We start from the raw sequence: 18,342 nt of genomic DNA, 5'->3' as shown, positions 1-18,342 counted from the left end.
GTGAAACAGTCACTTAACAGAAAAAAAAATAGACAAATGATTTCAGTGTTTCATTATAAAAATTAGTCACACAATCACATACAGTACTACCTTTGGCATATGTACATGTATCTCAGGAGCCGAGTTCAACTTTGTTGTTGTGACTCTTGTAATATTTACTGTTATTTCAAATGGATTCTGCCATATTTTAAAACCATGAGTGAATTCAGATCAGAGGACACCAAGTTTTTTGTGTACTTGTGTACCCTAAGCAAACAAAAACAAACCTTTGACAAATTAAGTAAAATGCAACAAAAGTTGTTTAATTTCTCCTGCATTGTCACTCATATTGAACAATACTCAATAATTAATATGAAGTGTATTGCTAATCCAGTGTCAAAGAATATTTTTAGGGGGTGGGAGTTTCCACAATTTTTACGTTGTATTCTATGATGCGGAAGACTGGAACAACTACATGTATATATATAAGCTCTCCTGTCTCACATCTTTTGCCTTTTGACTTTGCTGTCCTTGATCATCTTACATGTGGAAGAACAAGACTAACCTAAACCTGATATGAAGGACAAACGGGAGGATCTTGAGTCATGCATGCTTTGGTGTTGGACAAAAATATGAGATGATAAACTTGGAGTGATCAATGATATGAAAGCTAGCATTGATTGACAGAATTAACACTAGAACAAAAGTCCCTTAACTTGAAGTGAAAGCTGACAAAGTTTACATGTAAATCGATGCAATTACTACCATGATGAATTCAGCTGAGGAGGCAGTTATTCCCTGTTAAAATGCCCATTTAGTACATGAAGTAACCTATATGTTTGGTGTATGAAAATTTAATACTTACACACTCATTACCATAGTAATCAATATCTTCAGGACCAGCATCAACGTTAGGATTATAACTCCATAATAATTGTACAATATCAAATTTGTCTTCCCTAACAGCGATGTGCAGTGGAGACCAATGACCCTGCAAGTGACATATTTATTAAGTGCATTATATACAAATCTGTTCATATAAGGACAGTTGGCAAACAATGCAAAATAATATAGTCCCAATGCATGAGCATTAGAAGAAAGAATACCAATGTCATAACTGCAAGGTGAGATCAACTTGAACAAGAAACAAGTGCACCGACTACTGCTTTTCATTAAGTAAAGTGTTCATATAATAAGAATCTTCAGGACTCAATCTGATATCTCCACAATTCAATAATCACTGAAATACATAGCACTATTGATTTGGAACCTTCATTGGAGCGTCAAGTGACCTGTAAATGTTGTTAAAGATTAAAGGCTGAAGTTTTTCTGATAAATGTAAATGCCTTACACAGAAGTACTGTACCTGGTTATACTAATAATGAAGTCTCATGTTAATGTTAACCTATAATTTCAGCCATTGCAACCTACATAATCAATAAGTCAAGATAGGGGTAGTGAGGTGATTGATATTATCAATACCAATTGTAACCTACACTGGATTAGGAATGACAGCAATTAATGTGACAGTAAAAAATTCTTTCTAACAGAGGTGCCCTTTTGAGCTTCATTCTAATAATCTATGATGTTCTTCTTTGTCAATTGATGATGCCCACTCCTGTCTGCAAAGAAAGCCTTGTGTCTGTATACAAATTCCTTACAGTAGGGATTTTAGGTCACATGACATTTGTGTTGAACGTACGCGTTCGATGCAGGTCTAGTCCGAACTTTCGTGTTAATTCTTAATTATTTCATCAATATTCAATAAGAAATGCTCGAGTTATTGCAAAAAGCACTAGAAATTGCAATTCTAGGTTCCTCAAATAATGTTCAATATGGGGTCACCTGGTTGTAATGAAAAATACAGGTGTCTACCATGGCATAATTTCTAAATAGGAAGCTGATTTTTTCAAATTCAACAGGACATATCTCTGCACGTACTGAACCAATTTTCATCCAACAAAATGCAATCAATTGGTCTTGAAGAGAACTTTCTTTTGATATATAATTTATCATAAGTGTAGCTATCTATCAATTTCATGTAAATCCCTACTTACAGCACAGTATAGATGAAATCACCCTACTAGTCCAGTCAAAATAGGGTTAGACCCACCACAAATTGCAACAGAATTTTTTTCTTCAGAATGCTTTCAGAGAGGTACCCAGAACAACATATTAAAAGTTTACTCGAATCCACCTTGGGGAAATATGTCTAATTTGCATAAATCAAATATGGCGGCCAACCATCCAACAAAATAACATAATTTGCCGTATATCACATGTTAAACAAGCTATTTCAGTGATTTCAAAGTTTGACACTACTTATTTGGCACGGGGAATCATTTTGGAAATATAATATTTCATATAGGTACTTCATTAATTTGCATAATTCCAATATGGCGGCCAACATTCCTACAAAAGACATTTTCGGTCATATATCACGTACTAAACAAGCTATTTTTAGTGATTTTAAAGTTAAAAGAATATTCTTAGGCATGGACAAACAATTTTCGAGGTAAAATGATTTGCATAGGTAATTGTTAATTTGCATAAATCCAATATGGTGGCCAACATTCCTACAAAGGACATTGTCCGTCATATACCACGCAGTAAACAAGCTATTTCAGTGATTTTATTTGGGTATGAAGATACTTTAAGTGGTTAAACTTTTACAAAGGCCCTTTGATAATTTGCATAACTTAATACGGCTGCAAAATTAATATCCCATTGCTTAATAGCTTCTAATATAAATAAGGGTTTGGTATAGTTTTTAGCACTAGGAAACTATCAAGAAGAAATTGTTAAGTCATTGGATATTTATTTTAAAATTTTGATTTTTCTTTATATTGCGACTATTTATGATTATTAGTCTTCTGAATAATATATTCTCTTTCTGAATATAAGATTGTATTCATCTGTGTAGGGCATTTTTGTGATTTGTAAGGGTGTTTAACAATGTACAGTGTCAAAACATGTAATCTGTAATGTTTACTTTTAAAAAAAGACGTGTTAAAAATCTTTAGTTTTTAATTTAGACTGAACCCCCTTCTTATGGATTGGTGCATCTTTATAAGATCCCCTAGATGATAGGCAAGAAGTCATCACACATAACAGCAAAAATACAATAAACACAACAGAGCTTAAAAACAGAGAAAAAATATACGACCCAAATAAAAATGCCACAATACACACAAATTAAAACTTAGCACTAATGCAAACGATGTCAGATTCATAAAAAAAAAACTTTATGGCCCCACAAACTCAAAAAAAATCTGAAAACTGCATGCTTTAGCAAAGGACATTAATCCAACACAGAATCCAACTATTACACAATACAAACAAGTACATCTTGACTCACTTTTCCACGTGTCATTTTTCCAGATTATCATGTATGTATGGTGTAATGTTGGATTCTGTTGGGCTGATGAGTTGTTTGAATTAATTTTAAGCCTTTGCTAAGCATGCAATTTTCAATTTTTGTGATTTGTTTGTTGATCAATTTTTTAAGAGTCTGACATTGTTTGCAACACCGCTAAGTTTAAATTTGTCTGTATTGTGGCATGTGTTATTTTTGGTCACATTATCTTATTTTCTGCGTTTTATTATCTTTGTTGTGTTTATTGTATTTTTGCTGTTATATGTGATGACTTCTTGCTATCATCTAGGGGGATGTACCAAAGATGCAGTCGTCCATAAGGAGGGGGTTAATTCTAAATATAAACTAAAGATTTTGTACACGACTTTTTTAAAACAGTAAACATTAAAGATTTCATGTTTTAACACTGTAGAGTATAAAACACCTCTAAAATCACAACTAATGCGTACACAGATGAATCCAATGTTATATTCAGAAAGAGATTATTATTAGACGACTAAGAATCATTAACGGTTGTCATATTTAGAAAAATTACAAAATAATTAAAATTGCATGACTTTCTTATATCTCAATAGTAAACGCACATCAACATATACGTATTTTAATCCGTTTGGAAGCACATATATGTAAGTCTACCAAATTTGCTTTAACATTCTTTTCAAAATACAATATATTTATTGAGTATTTTAACAAATTCAGGTATCACAGACACCTATTAAAATAAACTTTTATTCTTAAATGGATCGTTATTGTAAGTAAATTTATAGTATATTTTCCACATTTTTAAAAATAAATGTTCAAGGACTGAAGGTCGTGCTGCACGTTGCCAACACAGTGTTTTTCAAAGAATATTTCTCATCTAATATGACGAGGAAACCCATAGAAACTATTTTGTGAAATGTAATATTTCACTTGAAATAAAAATGTATGTATAAAAATACGACAATATTATTTTATCTATCCTCATTCTAAAATGGCATGGGCTGAAAGACTGACACTCAAAAAGTGCTTAACATCGTGATTAGCAAAATAAAAATGCCTCTAATTCAAAATGTAAGAATTTTATTGCAAAACAAAATAGTTTTGTTATATAGCATTCAGAAAACATAATGTGAAAATTTCAGAAAATTTGACCCAACCAGACTAGAGTTATATTCTTTGGAAATCTTGAAATTGGGATAAAAGGGAAGCAGGAAATCGGTGATTTGCATATATTTGTATACATTAACCCTTCTATATCATGCAACTTACGACTGCTTGCCCAGCTAAAAGGTGAACCTAACCAATTTTTAATCTTGGGTTAACAAATTAAGCAAAATTGGACCAATATTTGCAAAAAAATATTATTTTGAAAAAAATACGCTGTGTTGGGTGCAGTGCTTCTTAACAGTTATTTCTTGATATTCCTATTGCCTAAAAACTCTACCAGAACCTTGTTTATATTAAAAGCTATTTGGACATTAATTTGGTAGCCATATTTAATTTCTGAAAATTATCAAAGTGTCTATTAAAAATTTTGAACCGCAAAAGATGTTTCTTCATGCTCAAGAAATATATTTAAACTTCAAAATGGCTGAAATAGATTGTTCAATACATGATATATGACAGAAAATGTCTTTTGTAGGTATATTGGCCGCCCTATTGAATTTACGCAAATTACCAAAGTGCCAATGCAAATCATTGCACCTCAAAATTCATTTGTCCATGCCATAGAAATATACTTTTAACTTTAAATTTTAATGCTAAATTTTACCAATTTCTGTGAACATTTCTGTACGTTTTTTTCATAATTTGGGCAAAATAGATCTCATTTTCAGCAGCTATATTTTTGACCCAGCCAGAATTTGGCAAAATTTTGGCAAAAAGCAGAAAAATTGACTGTGGTACATTTATAAAGTTGACAAAAATAGACTTTAGCGCCCAAAGGGGTAATATGCAGTGTATGACAGAAAATGTCTTTTGAAGGTATGTTTGCCACCCTATTGGATTTATGTAAATTAACGAAGTACCTATGCAAATCATTGCATCTCGAAAATTGTTTTTCCATGCCAAAGAAAAATACTTTTAACTTTGAAAGCACAGAAATGGCTTTAACCCTTTGACTGCTGTAATTTTTTAAACCAAAATTTTAATGCAATATTTTACCAATTTCTGTGAACTTTTCTGTACGTTTTTTCATAATTTTGGACCAAATGGATCTCATTTTTCGGCAGCTACAGTTTTTTATCAAAAATGTGGCTAAAAGCAGAAAAATTGACTGTGTTACATTTTATAAAGTTGACAAAAATAGACTTTTGCGCCCAAAGAGTTAATACGTAGTATATGACAGAAATGTCTATTGTAGGTATGTTGGCCACCATATTGGATTTATGCAAATTAACAAAGTACCAATACAAATCACTGCATCTTGAAAATCGTTTGTCCATGCCAAAGAAATATACTTTTAACTTTAAAATCACTGAAATAGCTTGTTTAATACGTAGTATATGACCGAAAATGTCTTTTGGATGAATTTTGGCCGCCATATTGGAATTATGCAAATTAAGGAAGTGCCTATGTAAAATATTATACCTCCAAAAATGATTCCCCGAGCCAAATAACTAGTTTCAGACTTTGAAATCACTGAAATAGCTTGTTTAACATGTGATATATGCCCAATTATGTTATTTTGTAGGACGGCTGGCAGCCATATTTGATTTATGCAAATTAGACATATTTCCCCAAGGTTGATTCGAGTAAACTTTTAATATGTTGTTCTGGGTACCTCTCTAAAATGCATTCTGAAGAAAAAAATTCTGTTGCAATTTGTGGTGGGTTAGGTGCCAAAATCTCGTAGATTGACTGGACTATACATGCAGTATTTGTGGGGTGATTTCTAATGACTCTTATTCGTTGCAGTTCTCCAAGTATAGGATAAAGCCCGAGTACGAGGGCTCCTCTGGTATATAAAGTCCAATCCAACGATAAAATGTCGAGGCCGCAGGCCGAGACATTTTATTGTAGGGTTGGACTTTATATACCAGGAGAGCCCGAGTATGTGGGTTTTATCCAACTTAAAAACTACTGCCCCTAACTGATATATTTTCGTTTTCAATGTGTTTACGTCAACCATCCCCTTTGTCAATGTAACATGATTAGGATATGAATTAAAAACTTTTATTTGTGAAATGACCTTCCAATGTAATGGAACATCCTATAAATGCCCTAGGGCACATTATATAAATGCCTAGCAGATTTGTGTTGCAGCTGGTTGCCACTGTGTTACCAAATTTGAATATTAAAACGCACCAGATGTCTACAGAATATGACATGTTCACTTTTGATTGGACAGTACTTTACTACGGCGCTGTCATTCGTTTCTGGACTTTGGTGACCAAGGCTTTATGAGTAGATAAAACACCCCGAATTGAGCACTCTGATTGGTCAATCAACAGTAGATAGTTTTTAAGTTGATTTGTTGCATCATATCAAAACATTTGTTCAGTAATTGTTTCTTACATAGGGTACGTACTGCCTTTTGCATTGTGGCATTACTAAGTATCAGCTAATTCAATATCTACTACATTTTCTTTATATCTTTTCTTGTATTGAACCATCAAGCCAACATGCTGGAACATACCAAACTTAGTGGCAATGAGTTTATACCTTGTCAGCAAAGCAGTGCTTGAGTACATTTGCAATTATAACCGAATGTTTTAATATGTGAAACAAAATAAAGACATTTGATTTTTAATGAATGATCATGGACAAATATAATGGCTTCAGCTTTCAAATAAATGCTTACTGATCTAATAATGCTATATACCTTACTACAAAACATGTGACACATTGCCAAATACCTTTGCATCTTGCAACCTAGTTACATCCTGGTCAGGATCGACAACACAACTTGGTTCATATCACAATTTCCAACAGTGTCCTTAATCTGACTGTTAACTCATACAGAATTATCATCCAGCAATTTAAATTATTTGCTAAAAATTGTCCATTTAGCGGGAGAACATGTAGTATGGTTTTGAAGTACATATACCAAATTATCCCAGAATAATATTTACCATCTACAACCAAATCACTTTTTCCTGCTTTCAGAATAATTCAAAATGATCACACTGATCAAATACATGATGTAAACAGTGACTAATAAGCTTACACTTTCATTGAAAACAAAATTTCATTTTTTATAATGATCAGTACTGATAATGATCAGTCAAAACTTTCACACAGTAACTGTTGTTAAATTTAGCTAGACAGTGTGTCAATTAACCTACATGTAGCAATAACTTCTACATGTAGTTAAATTAGGGCAGTAAATACAATATTTTGCCACACAAAATATGTAATATTATGCTGCCAACAAACATTTGACCAAGCAATAATGTAATCCGATTTAGATAGTTAATAGCAAGCTGTAATGTTCATTCTTGAGAAACAATACTTTCTTCGATAACATTCAGAGTCTTTTTTATTTATTCACTTATACTTTACTTAAATTTCCAAGTGTTGAAAGGTTCACTCAGAAGCATTGACATCTCTTCAACATTAAAATGAATTTATTCATACATCAGCACTTTACAGTTTTAGAAGTTTTAAAGAAAACAGATGAAGTTTGCAAACTTAGTGTTTGAGGCAAAAATTGGGCATGTGCTGACACTCCTGAAAAGTGCAATATAATCAATGACCAGATATGAACTGAAAATCTCACGTGTTTCATTATATATTGAAGTTATGTGTAAATTTGAACCTTTGCCACATGTTTGCAACTTCGTTGAAATTATTATGATCAACATAATGAACAATAATCACTGCCGATTAATTCTAAAAGGTCATGAAGTATACAAATATGTAATTAGCTGAAATAAAAATATTAAAGTTATTTGACTGCTCTTATTGTATCACCACTTTATATAGCAAGTGTAATTACCGTTGGCCAAGTCCTTCAAGCCATATATGCCGAGCTGTGAAAGCTCATTAGATATGCAAATTATAAATTAGCTGACATGAAAATGTGAAATGACTTTCGATATTGTTTTAACCTAGTGCCTGGTATAATCATCAATGTACATAGCATGTTTTGCCAACTTTGATCAATTAAATCCCGGTATATATCCCTAATAAGCAAAGTTCATTAAATATGTAAATTAGGAATTGGCATAAGTAAAAATGCTTAATGATTGTCAATAATGTTGTTTCATGATATCTGCAATATATGTAGCAAATTTTGTCAACTTTGGTCAAGTCAATTCAGATATATATCTCTAATTAATGAAAGATTCATTAAATATGCAAATTAGGAATTGGCTGAAGAGAAAATGCTTAATGACTTTCAATAATGTTGTATTATAGTGTCTTTAATGTACATAGCAAGTTTCATCAATTTTGATCAAGTCAATTCAGATAAATATCCCTAATTATGAAAATTCATTTAATATTCAAATTAGGTTTTGGCTGAAGTAAAAATGTCTTTTGACTTTCAATAATGTTATATCACAATATCTTTGATGTATATAGCAAGTTTCAACAACTACAATCAAGTTAATTCAGATATATATCCCTAATTGGGAAAGTTCATTAAATATGCAAATTCAGAATTGGCTGAAGTAAAAATGCTTAATGACTTTCAAAAATGTTGTATCATAGTGGCTTCAATACATGTAGCAAGTTTCATCAACTTTGGTCCAGTCATTTCAAATATATATCCCTAATTAACAAAGTTTATGAAACATGCAAATTAGGAATTGGCTGAAGCTAAAACGCTTAATGAATTTCAATAATGTTAAATCATAGTATCTGTAATATACATACCAAGTTTGGTTAATTTTGATCAAGTCAAATCAGACATATATCTCTAGTTAGGAAAGTTCATTAAATATGCAAATTAGCATTTATCTTTCATGTCACCCCTTAATGGTTCCCACTGCTGATATATGTTGGTGTGATCAACATTTGTAGCAAATCTCATCAAATTGTGTGTAGTCGTTTTTAATTATATATCCGTTTTTTCTAAAATCATTAATTATGCAAATGAGCAAAAAGTATGCAAGCCACACCCACCAAAAACTAATCAGTTCTTGCCATTTGCTAACTGAATATATGTACCAGATTTGATTCTGATCTGATGAGCCGTTTTTGAGATATCGGACCAACAGACAGACAGACAGACAGACACACACACACACACACAGACGGACAGACAGACAGACATCGCTGCGACATATGCTCACGTGTGTAAACACGTGAGCAAAAAATGGATGTAGTCTTGAGACAGAAAAATAGTGACAACATCACTGTTCGCTCCCATATAGTTATCAAAACAAGTCAACAATTGTATGAAACATGGACATACATATACAGACAGACTGACATACACAGACTGGCACAGAGTGATGACATTGACCCCAAGTGTGCCTTGGCCCATGGAGAGTGATAAAGATATAACAAACAGCTGAATGTAATGATAAAATAGTTAAGTATAGGCCTATACAGGCACTGAAGGTGAATATGTTACAGCAATTTGAATAGTTTCTTTTCCTTTTCTACTTCTGTGATAATATTTAAGACAATCAATCTGCAAGCAGTTTATGTATTGACAATATGTTATCTTTTACAAGCACACAGTAAACTGTTCTTGATTTTTCATTTACAATATTTGACATAGACTGAAATACATAACATGCAACAATGTTTACACTTTGCCCATACACCAGATACATGGAGAAATTTCAACATACAATCATCAACTCAGAAACCCTACAGGAAAAAGTAAACATTGTTTTCTTCCAGAACAGCTGGTACATCCACATCTGGAACAACTTACAAACTTAACCAATTACACAAGGATGATGACACAAGAGATAAAGTTAAACTGTGATGAACTTGACTATGCCTTTCAATGAGACCTGTGCATTATCTTTTTTATCCGATCCATTGTACATTCTTTTTTCCCCACTCTCTCACCTTTTCTTTTTGTAAAAACCTTCTCTGGCTGAATTTTTTTTATTGGCATTTGTTAGGAATTTTGTCAAAATCTGCCAGGATTTTTTTGCTGCATTTCAACACCAAATACAGTTTACCATATCAAATGCTTACTAAATCACCACATTATATACTCTTAGTTCCAGTAGGTATAAAATTACCAAAAAAATCTTAAAAATACAAAATGAAAGATATCCCAGTAAAACTGAAAGTTTCGCAAAGTTGCCCCAAAAATTCAAAATTCCGGATTTCAACTTAATTTCAATATATCTTATTAACAAAAACCCTAAGGACCGGTTTACTAAATATCAAAGCAATCAGACTGGTAAATTTTGAGAAACAAATTTTTTGACCAAAAATGAGAAAAATTGCCCCCAAAATACAAAATTGCAGATTTCATCCTAATTTTGAATATATCTAATTAACATAAACCCTAGGAACCTGTACACTAGATATCAAAGCTACCAGATCAGAAGTTTTAGGAGAAAAATTTTTTGACCAAAAAAGGCAAAAATTGCCCCAAAAATAAAAAAAAATTGCCAGTTTCAACATACCTTAATACATTATATTGAGATTAATCTTAGATACCTGTATACCAAATCATGTATCAAAGCTATCAAATCAGCAGTTTTGGATTAAAAAAATTTTTATCAAAAATGGGAAAATTGCCCCAAAATTACAAATATGACAATATCAATACAATTTGTACAAGCATGACTGAAGTCATTCTGAGGAACATGAATATTAAGTTTCATAGCATTCAGAGGAGCAATTTCAGAAAACAAGATTTTTTGACTAAAAACGGAAAAAATACCCTAAAAATACAAACATGCAAATTTCATCCCAATTTTTGCACACATAATTTAGAATACCTAAAGAAATCAGCATACAAGTTTCAACCAAATCTGACCAATGCTTACTGAGTTTTAGCCATTTGTAGGATTTTTCCTTTTACCCCCCTCATTTGCATATTTTTGGCACTGACATGTTCATTTGAACAAATTCACATCTCCACCCCTGGGTACACCTGTACACCAAATACTAGGACAGTAGGTGCTACGGTTTAGGAGTTTTTGATTCGGACGGACTAACAGACATACATACATACTTACATACATACACACAGACGCCATTTTTCCACCTTATACGAATACCTCCCATTTGCATATATACATATGCATATATGGGAGGTAAAAATGTCATTGTCTACATTTCATTGTACTTGAAATATCATGGGATTTTAAAGAATGTTTACTATGTGTTGAAAGACTCCTCCTTTATACTGTGTGTGTCAATTAAATCGTTAAATATCTCTTGTATATTGCTGATTTTTTAGTTTGTTTATAACTTCAGATTTTCTCATTAGGGTGACACCATGCCACCAATAGATGTCTGTAGATACGCAAGAAGCTATCATTTCTTCTTATTGAATATGTTTCAGGCAGGTGAAAAAGAAAACAGTCTAACTTAATTCATGGTAATGGAGTGGTGTGTATATACTGTAGACACACATGTAAATACAAATACAAATCCTAAAGGGCAGCAACTATTTTTTGCAGTACTTACTCCATTGTTGACATCAGCACCCTTCTCCAAAAGACATTTCACCATTGCCTGACTTCCACTTCTCACAGCATATCCAAGAGAGGTTAGCTGGGGTCAGAAAGATGAGTTAGGTTAAATTTTAGTTTGAGTTAATCCCAATAAAGTCTGGTATGGCAAATTGAAATTTATCTAACTCTGTAATGTAAACATGCATCTACAATTGTCAGAGGAAGTTGATGCAGTGTGTAAAATACGAAAAGACATAAAGCAATTTAACAAGTAAATTATTTTGATAGCAATCTTCTTCACTCAATATTCACAAAATACCGCAATTATTCGGTGTCGCTCAAATTTGATCAGAATTGGTATATACGAGTATGGGTACCAAAGATCAACAATACATATTGTTTCTATCTGTCAGTGCAGGAAATTCTACGCTGATGTTATGACAATGATTTCTGCACAGTACAACCAGAAAAACAACAAGAAATATTTGAACCAGCAAAAAAGAATGGCAAAAGTAAATAAGGTCTGAAACTTTAGGTACTAGAGTCAACTTTAGCAACATGCATGGCAGAAAACGTTAGTCCCTCTTAGTTGGACCATAGACAGTCTTTCCCCCCCCCCCCTCTAATGTCTATGGTTTGATCTGGTCTGTTAATATGTAACAGTTCATAAACAATGACAGGAAATGACTCAAGCCTGTTTCAGACAATGGCCATCACTCCTGCACATTTGCAGGATTTTGCTTTTTCTTACCTCATATGCACATTTTTGACACTGACAAGTTCATTGGAACAAATTCACATCTCAACCCCTGCATCTACCTGTACACCAAATACTGAGATGGTAGCTTTGGCGGTATGGGAGCCTTTGTGTGTGACGGACATACATCCGCACATACCCACAAATATACAGACATACAGACGCCACTCAGACTCATCATATAAGCTCTCTTTGGTATTTATAAATAAACCAAATATGAGCTAAAAATACAATTTTTTATATTTCAGGACAATTTCCACATATCTTACTACCGGTATTGTCATCTCTGTACGTCTGTGTACCAAATATGAAAGCTGTCTGTCCAGGGGTTTTAAAAAGGAAATACTGTCTACGATTTTTTGACCAAAAATGACAAAATTGCACAATAGTAATTTTCCCAATTTTGTCATAATTTCAACAAAGTAGAAGAGTAACACCCTCGCAAAGATCCAACTCAAATTGAGAGCCATTGGGCTGGCGGTTTCAGAGAAGAAGAATTTTTACTGAAAATGAGAAAAATCACAAAAAATTCAGCAAAAATACAAATTAAGGATATCTTCACAATATTCATAAAACTGTATAAGGTTTACCTAAGGTACTTGCACACAAATTTTCAAGCCAATCAAAAAGCGGTTCTTGAGTTATTAATTCTTACCATTTTCACATTTTGTAAGCTCATTTGCATAATTTTGGCAATGCAGACTTCATTTGAACAAAATCCCATCTATAGCCCGGATGCATCCACCCACAAAATACCAAGCTGAAACGTGCAGCGGTTTGCGTGTTTTTGATGATGGCGGACATACTGTACGTACGTACATACATACATACATACATATATACATACACACACACATACAGACGCCATCGACTTCAGCCTATACGATAAACTTACATTGGTAAAACCAAATGTGAGCTAAAAATGATATTCTTTTTCTTCGACATATTGTATTCAACATTCCTCACATGCATTAAGGAGAAACGGAAAAAGAATTATTTTACATTGTGTATTGACTGTATTACTGTTGAGTACTGTACAATTGTTATTGGGTCTCAATACCTTTAACTTTAACTTTAACTTTATTGACGTTATTCCCTCCAGCATTATGTGAATTAATATGTTATTGATACAGACCATCTTGCTATAGAAAAACAAGGAAAGTGCAGGAGGTAGCTGTAAAATCACACGGAGGGGAAATTGGATCAATCTGGTATTGCAACAACATGTTAATAATAAGATTTTCTATCTCAGGTTTAAATCAAATGATTTGCTATGTTAGAGAGTACTCCTAAAGTTGTGAAAAGGACTTAATTTTGAAAATGAACTTTGTCATCTATTGTTGGGATTGCTTGATATCTTGAGCTATTTGTGAGTACGTTGTTCTCTCATAACAGAAGTGTATGCACAACAAATTATATCAAGATGCAAGGTCAAAGGCCTCATTTGTTCAATATGTTGAATAACGGCAAATCAAATTGATCTCAGATTTTACATTTATGTAAATATCCATGCAGATTTGCAGAGTGTTGTCAGATTCAGGAATGCCTAACATAAATGCATGTTTTGAGATTTTTGCCTCAAATTATAGTCTGAACAGCCTGACTGTTAACAATGCAACTGAGAAGTGGATGTCCCCCTTTTATTATATGAGTTATTATGTCCCTAAAAAGGTATTTTACATGAACTATTTATGAAACTAGACCTTCATAAAACGTAAAGTGAACACAATAATGAGGATCACCCAGCTTCAGTATTTTATATTGGCCAAGCAGACAGAATAACATTTCACAGATAAATGAAAACATGTTAGGCTGCTTTACAGAAACTATTGCAATCGATGAGTTTCACAGTAATCTGGAATTGTGACTGACAACTGATATCTGTGTCTGGCTTGACTTTTTCAATTCTGCTGCTGCTATGCAAGGGGATAAAATACCACAAACAATAATATATGTTGACGTTTATGCTTAAAAATAAAGGGAAAGTGAAATCATTAGTGACACTATTTGTGCTGAGCATAAATCTATAATCTGTGCATGTCCCTTTGCTAACAAAATGCTTTGAGTCCAGTTATGATAAGTTATTGTTCATTCAATATATGATCCCATCTTAATTTATGATGATTCATAGACCATTGTAAAGGCAAGCTAACTCACATCAGAGTGAATAAAATCAGAAAGGGGATATTAGAGGTTGGTTGATAAGAGATATGAATGTAAAGTCATATCCAGCCATAGCAGTATGCAACATAAACTGTAATGGCATGATTCACGCCATTAAGTAAATTAAAGTTGTTATGCTGTAGGTTATACCGAGTAACAGAGCTCTTCCCGTTCTTCTTCAGTTCCATAAAATTCCTCATTGATGTCGGATTCTTTACTAGTAAGCAGGTCCACCATGTCCATAAATCCATTCCTCACGGCGAGATACAGAGGTGAGCATTCCTTTGATAAGGAAAACAACAGTCACTGGTTATAACTAATACTGTGATTTCCTCATTACTTCACAAATGGAACTCTTTTTTAGTTTAACCAAATTCACAGATATAAAAGATTACTTATTTGAGTAATTGTGTAACTGTATAATATTGATTTGGATCCCTTACTAGCTCTACATGATAATGGTACACTAAAATTAGACAACTTGCATGGGGTTTCATGAAACTGCTGTAACAATGCAAGTACAGATTAATAATTTTAAATCAATCAATGTCACACTCTTCGCTTCAAGAAAGTGTGAGAACACAGGGGCAGACATTGCTGATAGCTTGAGAATAAATAGGAACTAACATTTCTTTGTCAAATACTAAGACTATAACATATCACTGATTGTAAATATCCAAAAGCTGTGACTTTAGCATATAATTTTTCCATTTTATCATGATGATAAAATTTTCCAATTTTCTCTTACTATTACACTATTTGCCTCCTATTGGAGATGGAATAGCTGAATAAAGTTTGGTACCGTTAAAGTCATTTTATAAGACGCGTCTTTTATTATGATGTTGCAAATTTTGAACTTGAACTGTTTCCCGAGAGAAGGGGTGCGACTTATAACATGTACTTTTGTGTTTTTAAAAGAGGTATACTCCTTCATCAACCAGAAGGTTGGGAACTGTGTGAAGTACTGTAATACAATTTTATTAAAACACAAGGAACAATAAAGTATCAACTTTTGATGAACATAGCCAACCTCAGTGGTGGCCGGTAGTGTGACAGATCTACTGAAAAAGGGGTGCGACTTATTATGCATACATTCTCCATTTTCGATTTTTTTACGGATTTCATCCTACAGAAGCCAATCAAAGGAGGGTGCAACTTATAATGCAGATACATCTTATACAATTACTTTAATGGCATTTCAAGGCCAAATATATGAGTGCCACTCCTGTTTAGCGACTATCTTGTTCACATTTGAAAATGCCGTCATGAACAGAGGTTGATGATATGCATGTATGTGCACACCAAACAGTAAGTTTAATTACTTTGACTAATCACAGTTTGAAAGTAAAATCATCAATTTCAAAATAATGTCAAAAGTTGAATATACTTGGGCTTTAATCTCTCGAATGTGATTGTCAAATCTGTGTGATGACTCAAGAATATTTGTTTGACGAAAGTGAACATTGTAAAATAATGTTGAGACACTACATATTAATATAATTATGCTGATGCAATAAGGCATCAAGAAATCATTATGAGTCGGCCAAATGTTATATTAAGAACCTATCAAAACGTCTCATAACAAACATGTATCATTGCTGACGGTCTACAGGTAATGTCTTTTGATCATTTGACTTAACATTAAAGGAAGAGGTCAAATTCAAATAGGTGGTACCTTCGGAGGTATTAGCGGTATATCTCTAACCCTGGAGGGAAGGCGGAAAAGCAGTTAGCAGCTTTAATGAGCTTCCATGCATAATGACACAGCTGAATACCACAATATTTAGTGCATAAACAGTATATCGTTGTTTTGAAGTCTTCGATTTTGCTGACAGTTATTTCTATGTAGGTTTGCATCTACATGTTTATACACATCAAAACCATCAGTGTCATCACCAGCCATAGAAATTCTCTTTGTATACCATAGAAGTATACCAGTCATTTAGTAATGTATCCTGAATGGAAGTTCATCATATTTTAAGTTGAACTCTTTTACTTGATGTTTCGCAGCTTGAATCCTCCTTGTATAGCAATTTTCTCTCAAATGAGCGAGTGAATTAGTGAATTAGGAAAATATTGGCTGGGACCATTAAATACTGCCATGAAAAATTTATTTTACTGCTACAACGGGCACAATATGTCGCGTCTGCTGGCTATTTTTACTCAGTCATCATACCTGAGAGACTGCCCATATGCATATGCATGCTAACGTCAAAGCTCTTGCAACATTAGGGCATTAATTTGTGGATGTCTAAGAAAGCAATAGATGCAATGAGTGCAGGAATAGACACAGTTGTAGCTGTCCATCAAGAAAGAAGCAAGAGTCAACAAACCACTACAAAGAACCTGGTCCAGTATTTTATAATTGTTATACAACTTTGTCGAGATAAAAATCTGTTTTGTCCTTATGACCATTAGGTAGCACCTTTTGGCCATGCATTAATAATAGGTACAATTTTCTTTTGCCTCTTGAGCTTTCAATTCACTTTGGTGAATTGGCAGCACACAACTGGACTGTGCATCAACTTATCTTTTGTGACACGGTTTGATTCATGTTCACATGCTAGCAGAAATTCACACTGAAGTGTAAATGCTGGCGGTGAAAAAGAACTTGTGCCTTGATTCTGATTTGAATGGGCCCTAAAGTCCACAAGAATATTCAAGTAAAATACTGTAATATATACTTGCACATGTATTAACGTTTCTGCATTCTTTTGAAGCCCTTACTTATATATGTTTTGAAATGTAGATGCAAAACAATGATCTACGCCTGGCTTTATTGTACAACAACACAACAGCACAGAATTGTGAAAAGGTTTATTAAAGTAGTTATACTGTCATATTTGATAAAGTTATCAACGCTGTGGAGAAGGATGTGAGTAGCAAGTGCCAGTCAATAAAAGATCATGTAAATAATCATCTTTCTCTCAGGCAATTGTGTATAATCTTCTCATTTTACTTTAACCTGCTACAACAACTTACAGCACCATTAGCTTTCGTAGAATTTGCATATATACCGGTATATTATTATAATATGCTTAGCTGGAATCCGGCAATCTGATTGGCTGGAGCCAGGGTTTATATCCTCAACAACAAGACCTGCGCATCGCGTAACATTTTTGAGCTCGCGCAAATTTCGAACGCCAGCTTGAGAGTTCAACGCGTCAACGCGCCATAATATCGAACAAGTCTATGGCTTGAGATTTGATTGTTAAATTTTAGTCTGGTGCAGCTCGATGAGACACAAATGAAGAATTTCTGTAGGCAGCGACGGCTATTTGACAACAACATAATTTTTTAAGTTTTCTGAGCGTTTTTTCAAGTAAATTTCTTCAAATTCGTTGTCGCAATATCGATGCGTTACCTTACAGTATTAAATTATTGAATCAACTGTGGACGCGCGCGTTCTGAAACGTTCTTTTCAGAGTTTGTGTGAGGCTGGGCGCTCGTGAACTCTCGTTCCAACTTTGGCCTAAAAGAATGACAATTGTCCACTTGTTTTTAACTTCAGCAATTTATAATGAGGTTATAAACAGTGTGCT

At 33.4% G+C, this 18,342-nt stretch overlaps 2 protein-coding genes across 2 annotated transcripts in view; both read right to left on the bottom strand.

The window, feature by feature from the left end:
• The window catches only part of LOC139125597 (serine/threonine-protein phosphatase 6 regulatory ankyrin repeat subunit A-like), a 123,821-nt gene extending 108,745 nt beyond the window's left edge, over positions 1 to 15,076 (bottom strand). Inside the window, exons 1-2 of the mRNA XM_070691695.1 lie at positions 14,951 to 15,076; positions 11,894 to 11,980 (exon numbers count right to left, since the gene is read on the bottom strand). Coding sequence (XP_070547796.1) covers positions 11,894 to 11,980; positions 14,951 to 15,043 — 180 coding nt within the window. The 5' untranslated portion in view covers positions 15,044 to 15,076. The remainder of the gene's footprint in view (positions 1 to 11,893; positions 11,981 to 14,950) is intronic.
• A 3,145-nt stretch (positions 15,077 to 18,221) lies between these two features.
• LOC139125224 (putative ankyrin repeat protein RF_0381) overlaps positions 18,222 to 18,342 on the bottom strand; it is a 51,557-nt gene continuing 51,436 nt past the window's right edge. Inside the window, exon 11 of the mRNA XM_070691322.1 lies at positions 18,222 to 18,272. Within this exon, the coding sequence (XP_070547423.1) occupies positions 18,222 to 18,272 (51 nt within the window). The remainder of the gene's footprint in view (positions 18,273 to 18,342) is intronic.

Source organism: Ptychodera flava (genome assembly GCF_041260155.1).
Source record: "Ptychodera flava strain L36383 chromosome 3 unlocalized genomic scaffold, AS_Pfla_20210202 Scaffold_25__1_contigs__length_14229661_pilon, whole genome shotgun sequence".
Classification (NCBI taxonomy): Eukaryota; Metazoa; Hemichordata; class Enteropneusta; family Ptychoderidae; genus Ptychodera; species Ptychodera flava.
The sequence above is the reverse complement of the archived record's forward strand: the minus strand, read 5'-3'. Positions and strand labels throughout refer to the sequence as shown.